We start from the raw sequence: 18,674 nt of genomic DNA on the forward strand, positions 1-18,674 counted from the left end.
TATCAGAACCTATGGGATACTGCAAAGGCAGTCCTAAGAGGGAAATTTATAGCATTACAAGCCTTCCTCAAGAGAACAGAAAGAGAGGAAGGAACTTTCTTGTCTAATTTTATGTAGTTACTTTAGAAGAAACTCAGTGGTGATCACTAAAATGTTAACATTTATCTAAATAAGCTATTCCTAACCTTCCATGCGCTTTCTCTGAAGATGAAGTAACATATACAAAATATTGACTTTTACGGAATTAAATAATTTTACTTTTTTTTTTTTTGCTTTTCTTTTCTCCTTTGAACATCTTTTGTTTTGTCTTTTATTGAGTAAGATAGTTATTTTCTTGAAGTCTGATTTTCCTTTCTTTTATTGTTGCTTCTAATCTCCATTGGTGATTTTTTTGAGAAAAATTAAATGACAGAATCATTTTAGTTTATTTAGTCTTAAATGTAATAGCACTTTTAAAAATAAATATTTTTCAATATAAAACCATAGTATATCATTAAAACAAACTTTCACAATCGACTCACCCATCAGTATCATACAGGTTGGTTTTACTTTTACATATTCTGTCCTTATCCATATGCATATGTATTACCTCATTTTAGTGGTTGTACATATTTTTTGCACGTAAAGGAAAATACTAGTTCTGCAATAGAGATCTAAATAAAAACAGAAACATCACTTATAATACTCTCTTTAATCTCCATAGATACATAACATGCAATTTATGACTTGGCATTATTTGTCTGTGATTTTATTTTCTTCACTGGAATTGTGTTGGCTCCCAGAGTTTATAACTTACGTGCTAGCATTGGTTCCCAGTTGCCACCTCCCATGTACTTGTACCTGCCCGGACCCCCCTGAGTACAGAAGGCAAAGGCTGCTGTGTAGGAAGGAGGGGCAGGGGGTCGGGAGCTCTCTGCTTTGGTGGTCGTTCTCTCTGTTCCTCACTGTGGAACCGTTCAGTGCGTGCCATTGTGAAGACTCTTTTGGAAAATCTCTTCACTCAGAGCAGATTATTTCCTATATTATGGATATAACCTGTTTTTATCCATCATCTTTCTTTCCAACAGAAGGTAATGGGACTATTGCCTTGACTATGTAGGTCTTCCTTCACAATGTTGAGTATCTGCTTAAACGTAAAAGGCTTCTGGCTTTAAAATAGCACTACAGACATAGCAATTTCTTGAGCATAAATGCTTTAATTTTCTTTAAAAACAGGATCTTAATGCATGCCAACAGGCTTTCCCTGCATAGGTAAATTGTAGGTTCATTTTGTGCTCTGTTGTCAGACTGCATGCCATTGGGCATTCCCTGCATCGAGAGGTGCGCTAATTGTGACCTTTGAGATGTTTGTGCTTTCTGAGTGCTTTTAACAGGGAGAGGCAGTCCTTAGTCTAGTGGCTGAAGGTTCAGACATCTTTCAGTCAGCAGTTGAAAGTGCACTAGTCAAGTGAACAATTTTCTGTATCCATTTTATGGCAAATTATCATGAATTGTGCATTCTGTAGCTTCTGAGCAGCATCCGCTGCTAAGTTTTCAGGGCTGAAAAGTAGAAATCATACCTGCTTATAGTCCAGATAATAAGGCAAGAGTATTATCTATCTAGAAGAAGGTAAAGGTTTAATTTCAGAACAAAACCCAGCTGGATATTCGTAAAGTGAATGGCCTTGGAAAATGTGAACATTTTATCTTCTTTCCTTGAGATATTTGGGGTGTGATTGATTGAAAGAAAATTGCCTGATGAAGCACCAGCACAAGGAATATGGTTTGGATTTCAGGGCCCATAAGCAGATGCGTTTCTTAATGATGAGAAATTCTTTAGCTGGTGACTACTGTGTGACTGTTGGGACCAGGGTGCACGCAGTGAGTCAGCTTGAGTGGGTGGGTGTGGGTGGGACGTGCTGCTCCGTGCTGACTGTCACAGGCACTCTTCCTTCCCTCCACAAAGGTTCTTCCAGTAGTGACATGGGGTAGTGTCACCTATAAAGATGAAAATTAGATTGATGAGCAGTGGCTCTTCATGTGCTTAGAATTCTTCTTTGTTTATCTGGGTAAAATGACTGAATTTGATAGGTTTTCCTTTTTCTTTTAGGCTCAGTTTATGAACCTCTTAAAAGCATTAATCTTCCAAGACCTGATAATGAAACCCTGTGGGATAAATTGGATCATTATTACAGAATTGGTAAGCAAAATCCTCAGGGGCTCTGGCCTGGTCACGTGTGTGCATAGCACAGATGATGATGCTCTGGCACGTGGATATTGGGGCCGTTTTGGTGGTTAGCCAGCTGTGCTCCAGTCTCACATCAACACCCAGACAGCACACGGAATCTGGCAGGTCTTATCTGGCCCTTGAATAATTTTAAAATGTCACCAATATAGTCTGGGTATGTGGGGTGGGAGGGTTATTTTTTAATTTTTAAAAATTTTTATTTTTTTAAAGAAAAGTCTCTGTTACTCAGATGAGAGAGCAGTGGCGTGATCATAGCTCGAAATAACCTCAAACTGCTGGGCTCAAGTGATCCTCCTACCCCAGCCTTCGAATAGCTAGGCTTACAGGCACATGCCACTACACTCAGCTACTGTTTTTATTTTTGGTAGAGATGGGGTCTCACAATATTGCCCAGGTTGGTCTTGAATTCCTAGCATCAAGCCATTGCCCTGGCTTGGCTTCTGAAAGTGCTAGAATTACAGGCATGAGCGGTTTCTGTTTTTTTGAACCTTTCTATACATTATCAGACTTGACAATTTGAGGATGGTTTTTGATTAATACACAGATATTTCACATAAGTATTAACTTGCTCATTTACCTATATGTAGTTCCCAAGTAGTCCTGAACTGTTCGTATCTGCTTCTAATTCATTGACATGCAAGAGATAATTTCAGGTTATTTTCAGGCTCCTGACTTTTTATTTGTTTTGTTTTTCTAGCTCAGCCTGGCAAATTTTATCTAATTTGTAAGCACCTTTGAGAGATCTGTGCAGAGGACTCCTCTGTTCATCAGAACAAATGTTGGCTGCCTATTCTGTGTTTTGTCAGTTTGTTTCTCATGCCCTCAGTACTTGTCCTGGGATGGCAGACAGCAAGAGGTGATGGGTCTCTCCCTGAGATAGGAATGTTTTGTCTATTTCAATCTCATGTAACACTTCAATTCAGCTTATTTTGGTCAAGATTCTAGCATACATTCTTATATTGCCCTTTTTGTTATCTTTGTAGCAATAACTAGCTACAGAGAATGAACTACATTTTAAAAAGAAATGTCACCTGCTTATTTTGTACTATGAGGACCAATTTTTTATGTTGGGAAAATAATAAATGCCCCAGTATTCTGAAAGAAATAATCATGATAAGATCAGTTTAGTCTGGAAAAAAGACATAGAAATTTTATTTCTTCAATTTCTGTGAAGGACCAGAGTATTTCATACTTTTTTTCCCCAGAGTGTTATATGCTTTTGAAAAACTATTCTATAAAGTAGTTAACATATGCTAATCTAGGTTAGATTAATGCATTTTGTGAAAAAAAATTACTCATCCATTTATAGTTAGGAATAAAATAGCTTTTAGGAAATGTAATTTTAATATGGTTGCTTTCTGTTTAGGACTCTTTGATAGATAATAAAATAATTAAAAAATAATGAAAGAACATTTGACTTTTATTTAAGAGAAATGTTCACAATTTATTTGCTGTTGTTTTTATGTTTTATAAGGATGGGATTTAGTTTGAAATATTAAGCATATCTGTAATATGTACAATATTTTAAGTAGAATAAATGCTGTACATTCCTCTGAAGACTAGACACAAATTAGTCTTCAGTGAAATTCAGGATTTCTGTAACTTCGCCTCATCCTTCCTCAGCTGAAGTGAATTTGAGATTTAGCTGCTCCTTGTTGCATGTTTGAAGTTTCCCTGTTGGATTCATTTTTCAGTCATATTATGCTCAGCTTAGTGGTCAGTCCGTCTTCTTTCCACACTTGGTGTTGTCACAGTAAGACTTAGACCATGTGTTGACATTAAGTAGGAGGTGCTAGCTCATGTCTTTTAAAGTCCTAATTAGCCAAGTTCCTTCCTCAAAAGTGGAAAAACCCCCTTCATGCAGGGATGGATTTCCACTTAGACAGAGCGATATGTCTTCAAAAGTTTTTTTATCATAGCTACATTCAGAGACATAATTGTCGGAAGTGGAATGAGGAAACCAAGGAGGATGGAGGGCTGCCTGGGGGAAGTGGCCGGCTGCCTAATGCATTCTCTGTCTTGTGCAGTCAAGTCCACGTTGCTCCTGTATCAAAGTCCAACCACAGGTCTCTTTCCCACAAAGACGTGCGGTGGGGATGCAAAGGCCAAGATCCAGGACAGCCTATACTGCGCTGCTGGGGCCTGGGCGCTGGCCCTCGCGTACAGGTGAGTAACTGCATGATCTCCTGCCTGGGGGACCAAGGTAAACTGGGGAGCTGTCTTTCAGCTCTCCTGCTGACTTACTGCAGGGCCTATGACTGCTTACATCCCTTTATAGGCCTCTAATGTTTTCATTTTCTAAGGGCATATATGAGAATGGTTCCAACATTTTATGGCATAAAATTACACACCAAAATTTTTGTCTCAGGCGTCCTCAAACTACAGTCCGCAGGCCACATGCAGCCCATGTAGGACATTTATCTGGCCCGCGGGGTGTTTTGGCTGCTGCTGCCTGTCCTCCTTAACAGCCGACTCATCCCAGGACCCGCAGTCCAGCCCTCCAATGGTCTGAGGGACAGTGAACTGGCCCCCTGTTTAAAAAGTTTGAGGACCCCTGTTCTAAATGACCATTAATCTTTGATATGAATGAGCTGCCTACCCACTCCCATTGAGTTGATTGCTCTCAGTTACACAGGGAATTGGTGGTGACTGAATTTGGCTATTGATAAATTTGGAATCCAGAGTACTTAATACATTTGTTCAAAATTATACAAGTAGTTAATGACAGAGGACGCCTTTTTATTTTTCATTCCAGTTTTTTGGTTTTCCCACTGTTTTTCGTTGAGGTATCTATTATTAAATTTGGTTGTATGTCAAATAACTGTTTCATAAAGTAAAAAATTTCACAATACAATATTTGTCATAATTTATTTTATTATACACAGCATCTTGTATGGACCCTGACACGTGGTCAGTAGTAAAACATTTTAACTACATTTAAAGTTCTTAAGAATTAGTGTTTGACTAGTAACTTTCTGAAAGTAACTTCTATGTGTATTTCAGATTTAAAAACAGTATCTTGCACATAAACATGAGCATCTATTTTAATTTATTGATGTGTTGGATTTTGGAAAGAAAATCATATACTGAGATAGTCTAAAGTAATCATCTTTTGCATACTTGTGTTCTAATGTCACTAAAAGTGTGTTCTTACATATACTGTGTAAGTCCAGTAGAGCTTTATTAAAAGTGCTCCTGATTTTAGGGGCGTGGGAAACATTGAGTAAACTGGTGAAGCTGGTTATGGACAGTAATTGTGCCTTCTGATTTGACATAATGGGAAGTATACACACCTGGGCTGACTTCTTACCAAAATATCCTACTTGAGTCTACATGGGAATGAGCAGTCAGACAAAGCTAAATTGTGGCATGTGTAAGACAACTCGCCTGGACTTTTAAAAAATGTAGGTATCGTAGGAGATAAAGAGATAAGTATAAAGATGGCTAGATCAAGTGAGATTAAAGAAATATGACCACCAACTGCAACTCTTAAACAGAGTCTCACTCTGTTGCCCTAGGTAGAGTGCCATGGCCTCATATAACTCATAGCAACCTCAGTCCCTGGGGCTGAAGCAATCCTCATGCCTCAGCCTCCCAAGTAGCTCACACTACTTTGCTTTAGGCACCTGCCACAATGTCCCGCTAGTTTTTCAATTTTTAGTAGAGGCAGGGTCTTGCTCTTGCTCAGACTGTTCTCGAACTCCTGAGCTCCATTAATCCTCCCACCTCAGCCTCCCAGTGTACTAGGATCACAGGCACGAGACATCACACCCAGCATCGTAGCTTATTGTTGAATAGTGAAGGAAAAACTTAGAGAATGCAAGCTATTAACAACTGTTGAATCTAGGTGAAGAGTAAAAGGTTTATTCATTGTAGCATCTTATTAGCTTTTTTGTGGAATTGAAATTTTTCTAAATAATATGATGATGGAAATTTGCTTTAATAACTATAAGCATACAGGCCTCAAGCATATGAGCAAAGGTGAGGAGGCCTTGATCTTTCCCCCAAACCTACAGACATCAGATGGAGACTTCAGTCTTGACTTTCCTGGGCACTGTATCTATGTGGAATCTGCTTCTACTGAGACATTTCTGTCTGACTTCAGGGGGAAAATACTGCTATATGGGTCGAATTTGTGCTAGTTTTACTGCATTGCCTTTGTGAGAATGAAGGAATGGGGTGCTGGCGATGAATAACTTTCCACTGACGTTCACCATATTATATCAAAATGATAATCATACTTTCTAGTAGTGAGTGGTGTATGAGATCCATGAGTGAAGTGGGAGGTAATTATAGTATACTTTTAAGGAGACAGGTGTTAACTTTATCAAGCGAGAATAATCACCAGGGTTTTAGTTATACTTAAGCAAAGCAATGAATAAGTCAGTTTTATTTTTCAGTAGTGGGTAATTTTCATCCACCTTTTTAAAAAGTTACTAATCTGTAATAAACAATTTATGGAAAGAAAGAACTTCTTAACCTAGTTTATAGTTAGATTTTTGCTGTATTTATTTTTAAATGTAAGTGATCAATTGATTATAAAGAGGCCTAAGAATATAAAACATTATGCCAAAATACATCATGTATCATCCTGGCTGTGTGTTTAATTGAAGGCACCTTTGACTATAACTAAATTGCCCTCCTTGGCAGTATTAAATACATGTCAGAGCAAAGAAGACAAGTGCCTCCCTTAACCAGTGGTTCCTTAAATCCTAGTTGCCATTGCCATAACCTAAAGGGATAGGTATAAAAACTGCCTCTACTCCATAAAGGTGAGTCTAAGAAATATTGGTAGATTTTTTCCAATATGGAAATATCCTTTAAAGTTTTAGCCAAATTATGGTAGGAAATCTTGTATGCTATTTTTAAAGTATTTGCCTTACTTCCTTAAAAGAAGGAAAAATCTACACAAGTTTCATCATAGGATTTTTTTTTTTTTCTGCGATGTTTCTACTTCTGCTGGGAAAATGGAGTTTCACTGTGACAGAATTAGTAGACGTCACTGGAACACAGGATTAGCCAGATAGTTAAATACTTAATTATCAAAAGCTCTGCTCCCTTTTCAAATGTGCTTCCAATTTGTTTCATGAGTTATCTCTCTGGCACAGGCGCATCGATGATGACAAGGGAAGAACCCACGAGCTGGAGCACTCGGCTATAAAGTGCATGCGAGGAATTCTCTACTGCTACATGCGCCAGGCAGATAAGGTAAGAGACTGTGGGAGGACCAGAATTTTCACAGCGTTCTGAAGGATTAATTTAACCAGTTCTGCAGTAGCATCTTCTGGAAGGTACTTTAAAAAGGTAAAGCCACATCCTAGAGCGTCTAGATAGGCGACAACAGCCTCTGCCTTCTTAGCCCAGGGCTTGGACATCCTGAAATTGAAGGAATAACTTAAGCAAGAGGTGATTGAGAATTGTTATTTAAACTTGTATTAGTGTGCCACACCTGGCATTTGCTTGCTAAAGACTCAGTTTCACAGAAACCTCAGAAATCCCACATGTCCATCATTCTAACCAGTATTATATTCCTTAAAGAAAATCCTTGTCAGAATTACTTTTGGGCATGTGAATTGCTCTAGCATAAGTGAATTTTAGTTTAAAAATATAATACTTTATTTATATACAAAGAGGCTAAGCTTTACAGGGTTATGTTAAAATTAAAGAAAATAATATATATAACAGTTTTAAACTGTAAAGCTCTAGACAAATACAATGAACTGTTCCCTCTGCTTCCCTATATCTCTGCGTCCCCAGATCCTAACATAGCAAGTTACCATGTACCACGTCCGTGCACCGCACACCCTCCCACCACCCCAGGAGGACTCAGTTTGTGACTCGTTACTGGGCAAGGAGAAAGCATAATCAGCCAAGGGAAAGAGTGCACGGGGAACAGGGAGGAGGAAACTGAGGGCTAGCTTCCAAGAGTCCTTTCCCAGGGAAGTCACAGAGATGTACTTACTTTCCCAGCAACTAATTATGACAGCATATAAAATATCTACTAGGGAAGCTCTTCAGAAGCTCAAGGTTTTTATTGGTAGCTGGTTATATAGGTACTTCCTGTCTAGCACTTACCAAAATTCTAGACTTCCAGGGGGAATCCAGTTGAGAATAAACCACATTGTTCATTTAATCAGGTGAGGCCTAGTGTGCCACTCTTAGGAGGGAATGGGGAGGGAATCCCCCACCCCAAATCCAAGTTCCAACGACTCGGCAACCTCCCTTGTAAGGTTCTTGTGAGAATTAAGAAATAATGTGTAGAAGCACCCAGTACAGGAGCTGCTACCAGGTGACTGTACAGTGTATATTTGCTGTCTTCAGTGGTGTTGCCTCTCCAGTCTGGACCACATGCTTCCCGCATGTTTCCAGTGTCTACATCTTAGCACAAATGCAGACCAGTAACTATATGTAGGCAGTTTGATCACTTAATATTTACATGTTTTTATCATATAAATATAAGTTTAAATTGATGCTTGAAAAGAATTTTTAAAATAGATAACAAGTTTTCTCTTTAAGACCTGTATGTAAAGTCAAACTTTTTTTATTTTTAGAGACAGAGTCTTATTCTCTCGCTCTGGCTAGTGTCCAATGGCATCATCATAGCTCATGGCAAACCGAAACTTCTGGGCTCAAGTGATTCTTCAGCCTCAGCCTCCTGGGTAGCTGGGACTGCAGTTGTGCCACAACTAGCTAAGTTTTCTACTTTTTAGTCAAGACAGGGTCTCCTTCTTGCTCGAGCTGATCTCAAATTCCTAACCTCAAAGGATCCTTCCACCTTGAACTCCTAGAGTGCTAGGATTACAGGTGTTTGCCACCATGCCCAGCCTGAAGTCAAAACTTAAAAAAGAACAGTCATTTACATTCTATCACCAGAATATAATAAGAAAATATTAGTTGGCAGAAAAAGTAGATTTATTTGTGAGCCAATAATAACATTGTATGAAAAACCTGTAATGTTGATCACTTGAGCTCAGGAATTCAAGACCAGACAGAGCAATAGCAAGATCTGTTCTCTAAAAATAGCAGGGCCTGTGGGCACCTGTGGTCCCAGCTACTGGGAAGGCTGAGGCAGGAGGAAAGCTTGAACCCAGGAGTCTGAGGTTGCTAAGAGCTGTAACACCACAGCACTCTAGCCTGGGGCAACAGAGTAAGACTCTGTCTCAAAAACAAAAAAAACTCTGTAATTATTTCACTGAGATTTAACTTTGCAAATACTATCATAGAAATTTTTTTCAGATATTATAAACTAGTATGTCATAGATTAACATACTGGAATTAAACTAGTATATCATGTTATATTGATGAAATTGTGATTAATTTTTTCCTGAGTCTGGGATTTTATTATTTATTTCACACGTATTGTTTCATGAATGCCTAATGTCCTTATGAATTCAACTTTTCTCTCTAGGAAACATGGAGGAGCCATGTACATCATGAGTTTGCTAACCAAGTCAGCACACTGAAATTAGAATTTTGCTTAAGGTTTTTTCTTTGTGGGGTAGTTAACTAATTGTTAACAGCCTTTTCTAAATATATTTTCTTTTAAATACAGTTTGAATGTGACTTAAGCTGTCTTAAGTCCCATAAATAACAAATGATTAGCGTTTCTTTCCTTACATAGCCATTAGTAGTAGACCATTAAAATAAATGTGAGTTGTAAGAAGGTGTGGATCACATTGAATGTTCATGCATACCACAAAACACCAGATCTTGATATTCTTAGAGCAAAAGATACTTTATACATTTCAAAGCATTTTCATTTTTATAATCTCTTTTGGTCCCTATAACCCAGTGCTTTTCAACCATTTTTATCTCATGGCACACTTTGAACCTATAGTTACACTTCCAAACAGCACACTTAAATTATGTTGACCAGAATAAGAGAGTTTTATATATACATATATATATATACTTACTACTATACTTCCAACTTATCTTGAAAGTAATTTAATTAATGGTATATAAAATTTTTCACAGCAAATCTAAGATCCTCTCAAGGTATAGCAGAGTGCCGCCGCACACCGCTTGAAGTTCACTGCCATACCTTGTAGAGTAGGGAAGGAGAGTGTTACTGTGATCCGCACTGGAGCCTGAACCACACACCCTGCTCAGTCTTCTCACCATGTGGTCACATCTTAGTGGCACGCACGTTCTCTTTCTCTAGTCTTGGATGTTTCCTTTATGATATCGTAGAGTAGAGAATATAAACATTTTACAGTGCAGATATTTCCTTTATGATGTCATAGAGTGGAGAACGTAAACATTTTACAGTGCAGATGTTTCCTTTATGATGTCATAGAGTAGAGAATATAAACATTTTACAGTGCGGATATTTCCTTTATGATGTCATAGAGTAGAGAATATAAACATTTTACAGTGCGGATATTTCCTTTATGATGTCATAGAGTGGAGAATATAAACATTTTACAGTGCGGATATTTCCTTTATGATGTCGTAGAGTGAAGAAGGTAAACATTTTACAGTGCAGATATTTCCTTTATGATGTCATAGAGTGGAAAACGTAAACATTTTACAGTGCAGATGTTTCCTTTATGATGTCATAGAGTAGAGAATATAAACATTTTACAGTGTGACGTCACCATCATCTGGCCTTTCCTCGAAGCCACAGTGACGGGCCCTGCAGTGCTGTTCATTTGCTGTCTGACCTTCTGCTTCTGAAGCACATTCATGACCTAGAAAGTCGAAGTCTTCTCCGCTTTTATTCATTTCTCATTGTGAATTATGCTTCCTGACATAATTTATAAAAATAGTAGCTAAACAAAATATTTTAAACTTATTATGAATTTGAGTAGAGTTGTCCTTGTTTCACAGAATAAAGCTGTCTGATTTCTGTATATTATTGTTTTGACCCTCAGCTTAATGCCTACTTATAAATGTCAAGTATATTTTACCCCTAAACGTTCACATGCCTATTCTTTCATTTACTTTCTTTGCTAATACTCCTCAAGGAGAAGCATTCATAGTTTTTCAAATTTCATTCACTCTGCAGTTAGAAAGTAGTTTAGAGAGCAGAGATTTGCTTTGTAATAGACTATGAATGTTGCTGTGCCTAATTGTCTACTTTAAAAGATGTGTTGAAAATGCTGCTAAGTTGTTCTGATTAATGAGAAATTATTAAGATTTTATAAAATTTATTCTAGGATTCCCTTATTGAGGTGATTTTTTCCTTTGTAAGTGCATATTTTAAGGCTATATTAAGAATGGATGACAAAATACTCAGCTATCTTTTCTCAAATTAGAAGAGGTTCATCATACTGATAAGAATTTTTAAGAAAAATCTAGGTAAAATACAAGTAGAAAAAACATTATTCTAGGTTTATTTTAGCCTAGAAATTTTTGCTTAATCATTATTTTTACTTGCAAGATGCCAGACGTTGCATAAAATACTAATTAATGTCCTCTCGTTTTTGGCCTCTTTCAAGAGAACTTTTATTTATAATTGACATACAGCATGCTGCATTAATCTTCAAAGCTTATAGAGTGTGGACTTTTTTTCTGAAATTTTAAATTACTTGTCTATTAACACGTTTCCCGTTTGAGCGTCTTTAACTATCCAGCAGCTGCTTTTTCTCTGACCCAGATTGGATGTGCTGGCTCTTGCCTGTCTCACAGACAGATGACAGACAGCGCCTCACCAGCTGCAGCAGCCACTCTGTTAAACGGATGGAACGCCATTCTTTTAGATCTGTATCAAGTGGGAACATGGATTTAGTTTCAACCTAGCCATAGTTTTATACAGGAGCCCAGAATAATGTTTAGGAATGAGAGGTAATAATCAGGGCAGTGTGCAAGGAGTGACCACATGAATTTCTGTTTGTGCATTTTCGGGCTATTTCTAGCAGTTTCAGACATTGTGAAGGGGTGGCCGTCTCTCTAGAGTTCTGACTGAATGCCTCTGTTGGTTTATAAATAGAGAATGTACAACCTGGAGTCCACAGCCACTTGGGCCTGATCACCTACTGAAAGGCCTGACTGTTGATTAGATACTTGAGTCATGGGGGGGGGGAGTCTTGGAGATGGTAAATGTTATCGTGGGCCAGAACAGAGTCGCCCAGGAGAACTTTCTGTGGCGATGGAAGTGTTCTTTGTCGCTGCTGAGCAGGACTGCAGTAGTGGACTCCCATGTGGCTACTGAGTATTTGAGATGTGGCCACTGTGTCTAAGAAGTTGAATTTTTAATTTAATTAAGTGTAATTTAATGTAATTAGTTGCATGTAGCTAGTAGCTACCGTACTGGATGGTGTAGCTTCTAGGAGCTGACAAGAATCTGAAGGAAACTTTCTCTGCTCACATTTCAATCACCAAACATGTAGCTTTTTCACATCAAGCAATTACCAATTTGAGATACCGACTGGATATTCTACAATTTAATGCAATTTTGCCAGTAACTACCTGAGGTTAACACATCCCAAGGTTAAAAACTCAGTCCCGAGTTTAAATCGTGGGTCCCCAAGTTGTCCACACTTCTCTCAAAAAGATTGGGGATTCCCATGGTCCCTTTCTCAGGTTTAGTAATTTATAATAACAGCTCCTAGAACTCAGGGAAATACTTCACTTATTATCACCAACTTGCTATAAAGGATATGGTAAAGGATACAAATAACAGCAGGTAAAGGGGTGTAGTGGTCAGTGTCCAGAAGGGTCTCAGGCGCAGGGTGCTTTGTCCCTGTGGAGTGCAGGGTGCACCACCTTCCTGGCATGTGGATATGCTCATTGTTCCAGAGAGCTTCAAATTGTGTCATTTAGGATTTTATGGAGGCCCTGTCATGTAGGCATGCTTGATTAAATCATCAGCTATTGGTGATGAACTTAATCTCCATCCCCTTTCTCCCCCTTTGCTGAGGCGAGAATGTAAGTAGTGGGGGTGGGGTGCTGAGAGTTGGAGCCCTGTCCTCACTGGGCAGCTAGCCTCCCATCTGGAGATATCTAGGGACCAGTCAAGTGCTGCATCATTCCCATAAAGTCAGGTGTGGTTGGAGGGGCTTACCATAAACAAAAGATGCTCTTCTCTCCCCACCTCCGTGAATGCTCAGGAAATTCCAAGGGTTCTAGGATCTCAGTTTCAGGACCTGGCAGGGAAATATATATTTCACCCTATCCCAGGAAGATACAGACAGCTAATGAAATTACAAGACAGGAGAAATGACTAAGGGGTGATCATCCTGATGTGAGAGTCCAGGAGTACAAAAAGGACTTGATCAAAGAAGATTTGTTTTGAGGTAGAATTAACAGATGAAAAGAATTTTAGAAGATGGAGAAAATAATATGGTTCTATATGTTTTTTTAAGCATGTGAAAAAGGCAAGATCACAGCCACCGAGGTATTATTATCTATCACATCTCTTCACAAAAAGAAGACATCCTATGTCATTCTATTCAATTTTACCCTCATTTATCTCGTACATCAAGGGTTAGTGCTGTGCTTGCCCTGTGTTTGGCATTGGTAATGATCGCCAGTGTGAAGCGAATAGTCCAGAGAACATGTGACCCATTTAGTATTTACCTGGTAAATAGTTAATTTTTACATCTAATTAATATTAACAGTGTGGTCTCCATTCTTTTGCAATCAGTGCCTTAGTAATGAGAGTACAGTTTATGTGGAAGGGGAAATGAAAGCATGTTCATTCATGGTTTTTTATTCAAGAAGCATAGGTTAAAATTTGTGAAGCTGAGAGAAAGAAATGTCAGTGTAGTTTGAACACTTACTGAGTTAGAATGTAGCCTGAAGTACCCTTTCATCACAAGTGTCACGTGAACGTATCCAGGTGACAAGTGCAGTGGAGGAGAGTCTCGGAAATCCTGCCGTTCAAAGGAAAGCGGTATTTTACTCTAATAGAAAGTAAGATGCAAAACATTGCAAAATCCCATCGCTGCTAAATTGACATCCTCCTCACACACTTGAGTTGCTATGCGTGTGAAATATCCCTTCACCCTCATGTTAACACTGTTAAATTGTTATGAGCTTTGTGTGGTTTTTCTTTAGAAAAGATGACATTTCTGACTCAGCACCTATAGCAGCTAAGGCACTAACCGCATACACCAGAGCTGGCAGGTTCGAATCCAGCCCCGGCCTGCCAAACAACGACAACTACAACCAAAAAATAGCCGGGCATTGTGGCGGGCACCTGTAGTCCCAGCTATTTGGGAGGCTGAGGCAAGAAAATTGCTTAAGCCCAAGAGTTGGAGGTCGCTGTGACCTGTGACGCCACAGCACTCTACCCAGGGCAAAAGCTTGAGGCTCTGTCTCAAAAAAAAAAAAAAAAAAAAAAAAAAAAATTTGTTCAATGCTTTTATACCTTAGCTTTCTTCTTTAAAAAGATCCATGAAAAATAACTTATATTCTGTAGTCTTGGATAGGTCTGTGAATTGCGACTGTTGTTTAAGTTTCATGTTTGATTCTAGGTCCAGCAGTTTAAGCAGGACCCGCGCCCAACCACGTGTCTTCACTCTGTTTTCCATGTGCACACGGGAGATGAGCTGCTCTCCTGTGAGGAGTACGGTCATCTTCAGGTAAGAAGAGAATACTAATTTTCTTATCTTTATTCTCTGTACCATACAAGATTTAAGACTTAAAAAAATTAAGTAGCTCTCATAAAGTGTTCAAAATAGAAATACAACATCTACCCTGAAATGGGAAGAAGGTGCGGTGCTCAACACCACGACTGAGTTATTGTGATTGAATATTCAGTCTGACTGAATATTCTGCCCTTAAGCAAAAAGGGCAACTAAGTGTATTAGAATATTTCTGTCTAGAAGAAGGAAGCCTACAGTTCTTCCAGTGACAAAAGCTTTCACTAGTTATCAAGTTCAGAAGAATTTCAACATTTAGGAAGTAGGGAAAAAAAGACAACTGACAATGGTATAGCAGTAAATCGGTGTTTGTGACATGGCAGTTCATTTCTTAGTATATCAACCTTCAGTAAAGCTGAACACATACTACTGAAATGTAATTTCAAAGGCATTTCTGAAGTCCATAAATTGTGTCTTATGTAACAGATTAAATTTTATGCCTATGCTAAGAATACAGTAGAGGATTTTGTGAGGGGGGGAGTTTCTCTTATATCTATGTGGGTTTTTGGTTTTGATTTTGGTTTTTTGCAGTTTTTGGCTGGGGCTGGGTTTGAACCCACCATCCCCAGTATATGGGGCAAGTGTCCTACTCCTTGAGCCACAGGTGCCGCCCTCTATGTGTTTTTGTTTAAATTTTTTTTTACTTAATTTTTATTAAATCATAACTGTATACATTTATGGAGGGTCCAATGTGATGATTTGATATACAGTGTGGAATGTTTAAATCAAACTACTTAACCATCACCTCACTTATTTTTGTTGTAAGACATTTATAATTTACTCTTAGTTGTTTTGAAGTGTTCCCTTGCATTGGGTACCTTAAATGAGATCCCACCAAAGACCCTCCCTCCACTTGCCCTTCCCCCTCCCCTCTCTTCTTCTCTCTTTCTGTCTGGATTATCTTTGTATTTTATCATTTGTATGAATGTGAAAGTGTTTATATATTGGTTTCATAATAGTATTGAATACGTTGGATACTTTTGCTTCCATTCTTGAGATACTTTACTAAGAAGAGTATGTTCCAGCTCCATCCAGGTAAACATAAAAGATGTAAAGTCTCCCTCTTTTATGACTGCACATTATTCCACGGTATAGATATACCACAATTTGTTTATCTATTCATGGGTTGATGGGCATTTAGGCTGCTTCCACAACTTGGCTATTATGAATTGGGCTGTAATAAACACTGTGGTCCAAATGTCTTTGTTGTAAAATGATTTTGGTTCACCTGGGTAATGCCTATCATTATATTGCAAGATCAAATGGTAGGTCAACTTTTAGTTCCTTGAGAATTCTCCATACTTCTTTCCAAAAAGGCTGTATTAGTTTGCAGTCTCATCAACAGTGTAGAAGCATTCCCTTCTCTGCACATCCACACCAACATCTGCAGTTTTGGGATTTGGGGATGTGAGCTAATCTTACTGGACTTAGGGGATATCTCAAAGTGGTTTTCACCGGCATCTCTCTGATGACTAAAGATGATGAGCATTTTTTCATCTGTTTGTAGGCCATGTGCCTGTCTTCATCAGAGAAGCTTCTCTTCAAGTCTCTTGCCTACAAAGAAATGGGGTGGGTTGTTCTTTTCTTACTGATTACTTTGTGTTCTCTGTGTATTCTAGTTATCAGACCTTTATCGGAAACATAACCTGCAAAAATATAACCTCCCATTCTGAAGGCTGTCTGTTTGCTTTACTTACAGTGCCCTTAGCTATGCACAAGCTTCTTAGCTTGATCAGATCACACTAATTTATTTTTGGTGTTGCTTCAATTGCCAGGGGGGGTCCTCCTCATAAAACATTTTCCTAGGCCAATATCTTCTAGTGTTTTCCCTGCACTCACTCTCTTCTAGTATTTTTTTTTTTTTTTTTTGGTTTCAGCTGTCATTGTTGTTTTGGTGGGTCCGGGCTGGATTTGAACCCACCACCTTAGGTGTATGTGGCTGGGGCCTTAGCCACTTGAGCCACAGGTGCCGAGCCTCTTCTAGTATTTTTATAGTTACACATCTTAGGTTTAAAACTTTTATCCATTGAGAATCAGTTTTTGTTAGTGGTGAAAGGTGAGGGTCCAGTCCAGGTTTAAAACTTTTATCCATTGAGAATCAGTTTTTGTTAGTGGTGAAAGGTGAGGGTCCAGTCCAGTTTCAGCCTTCTACAGGTTGCCAGCCAGTTCAACCGCACCATTTGTTAAATAGGGAGTCTTTTCCCCAATGTATATTTTTGATAGGCTTATCAAAGATCAAATGACAATATGTGGCTGGGTTCATCTCTGCATTCTGTAATCTGTTCCATACGTCTCTATTTTTGTGCTTGGTACCATGCTGTTTTGATCACTATAGATTTATAGTATAAATTGAAATCTGATAATGCGATGCCTTCTGATTTGTGTGTATTTCTAACTAATGTATTGACTATTCAGGTTTTTTCTGATTCCATATAAAACAAAGCACTATTTTTTCAAGTTCTTTAAAGTATGACATTGGTGCTTCGATAGGGATTGCATTAAACCTATACATTGCTTTGGGTAATAGGGACATTTTAACAATGTTGATTCTTCCCAGCCATGAGCATGGTAAGTTTTTACATTTGTTAACATCTTCAGCTATTTCTTTTCTCAGGTTTTCATAGTTCTCATTATAGAGATGTTTCACTTCCTTTGTTAGATAAATTTTAGGTATTTCATTTTCTTTGGCACTACTGTAAAAGGAATAGAGTCCTTGACTATGTTTTCAGTTTGACTATTGTTGGCATATATAAAAGCTACTGATTTGTAAGTATTGATTTTGTATTCTGAGACACTGCTATATTCCTTGATCACATCTAAGAACTTTGTAATTGAGTCCCTGGGGTTTTCCAGGTATAAGATCATGTCATCTGTGAAGAGTGAGAGTTTAATCTCCTCTGACCCCATTTGAATACTATTAATCCCCTTCTCTTGCCTGACTGGAGTGGACTTCCATTTCTATGTTGAAAAGCATTGGTGACAATGGGTATTCTTGTCTTTTTCCAGATCTGAGTGGAAATGTTTTCAATTATACTTTGTTCAATATATTCTTCACTATGGGTTTGTTGTAGATGGCCTCTATCAGTTTAAGAAATGTTCCATTGGCTCAGTGCCCATAGCTCAGTGAGTAGGGCGCCGGCCACATACACTGAAGCTGGTGGGTTCAAGCCTGGCCCTGACCTGCTAAACAACAATGATAACTGCAACCAAAAAAATGGCTGGGCATTGTGGCAGGCGTGTGTAGTCCTAGCTACTTGGGAGGCTGAGGTAAAAGAATCATTTGAGCCCAGGAGTTAGGGGTTGCTGTGAGCTCAGATGCGTTGGTACTCTATGAAGGGTGACATAGTGAGACCCTGTCTCAAAAAAAAAAATGTCCCATCTAAGCCTGTTTTCTTAGGTGTTCATGAAAGGATGCTGGATATTATCAAAAGCTTTTTCTGCATCTATTGATAGAATCATATGGTCTTTGTTGTTTATTTTATTTATGTGGTGTATTATATTTATAGATTTACAAATGTTGAACCAACCTTGTAACCCTAGGATAAAACCAACTTGATCATGGTGTATAATTTTTTTGATGTATCATTGAATTCTGTTTGCTAGGATCTTATTCAATATTTTTGCATCCATATTCATTAATGATATTGGTCTGTAGTTTTCTTTCTTTGTTGATTCCTTTTCTGGTTTGAGGATTAAGGTGATATTTGCTTCATAGAATGTGTTGGGAAGGATTTTTTCTTTTTCTATGTTTTGGAAAAGGTTATGTAATGTGGGTACTAATTTTTCTTTGAAGGTATGATAGAATTCTGATGTGAAACCATCTGGTCCTAGATTCTTTTTTGGGAGATTTTATATGG

The 18,674-nt window shown here is 38.3% G+C and overlaps 1 protein-coding gene across 2 annotated transcripts in view; it reads left to right on the plus strand.

The window, feature by feature from the left end:
• The window catches only part of PHKB (phosphorylase kinase regulatory subunit beta), a 225,746-nt gene that overhangs the window by 29,208 nt on the left and 177,864 nt on the right, over window positions 1-18,674 (plus strand). For both annotated transcript variants that reach the window (XM_023514768.1, XM_012806835.2), the window contains exons 2-5: window positions 2,090-2,179; window positions 4,255-4,393; window positions 7,336-7,435; window positions 14,650-14,757. In XM_023514768.1, the coding sequence (XP_023370536.1) occupies window positions 2,090-2,179; window positions 4,255-4,393; window positions 7,336-7,435; window positions 14,650-14,757 (437 nt within the window). The remainder of the gene's footprint in view (window positions 1-2,089; window positions 2,180-4,254; window positions 4,394-7,335; window positions 7,436-14,649; window positions 14,758-18,674) is intronic.

Source organism: Otolemur garnettii, unplaced genomic scaffold (assembly GCF_000181295.1).
Source record: "Otolemur garnettii isolate 467f Iridium unplaced genomic scaffold, OtoGar3 scaffold00058, whole genome shotgun sequence".
NCBI classification, from domain to species: domain Eukaryota; kingdom Metazoa; phylum Chordata; class Mammalia; order Primates; family Galagidae; genus Otolemur; species Otolemur garnettii.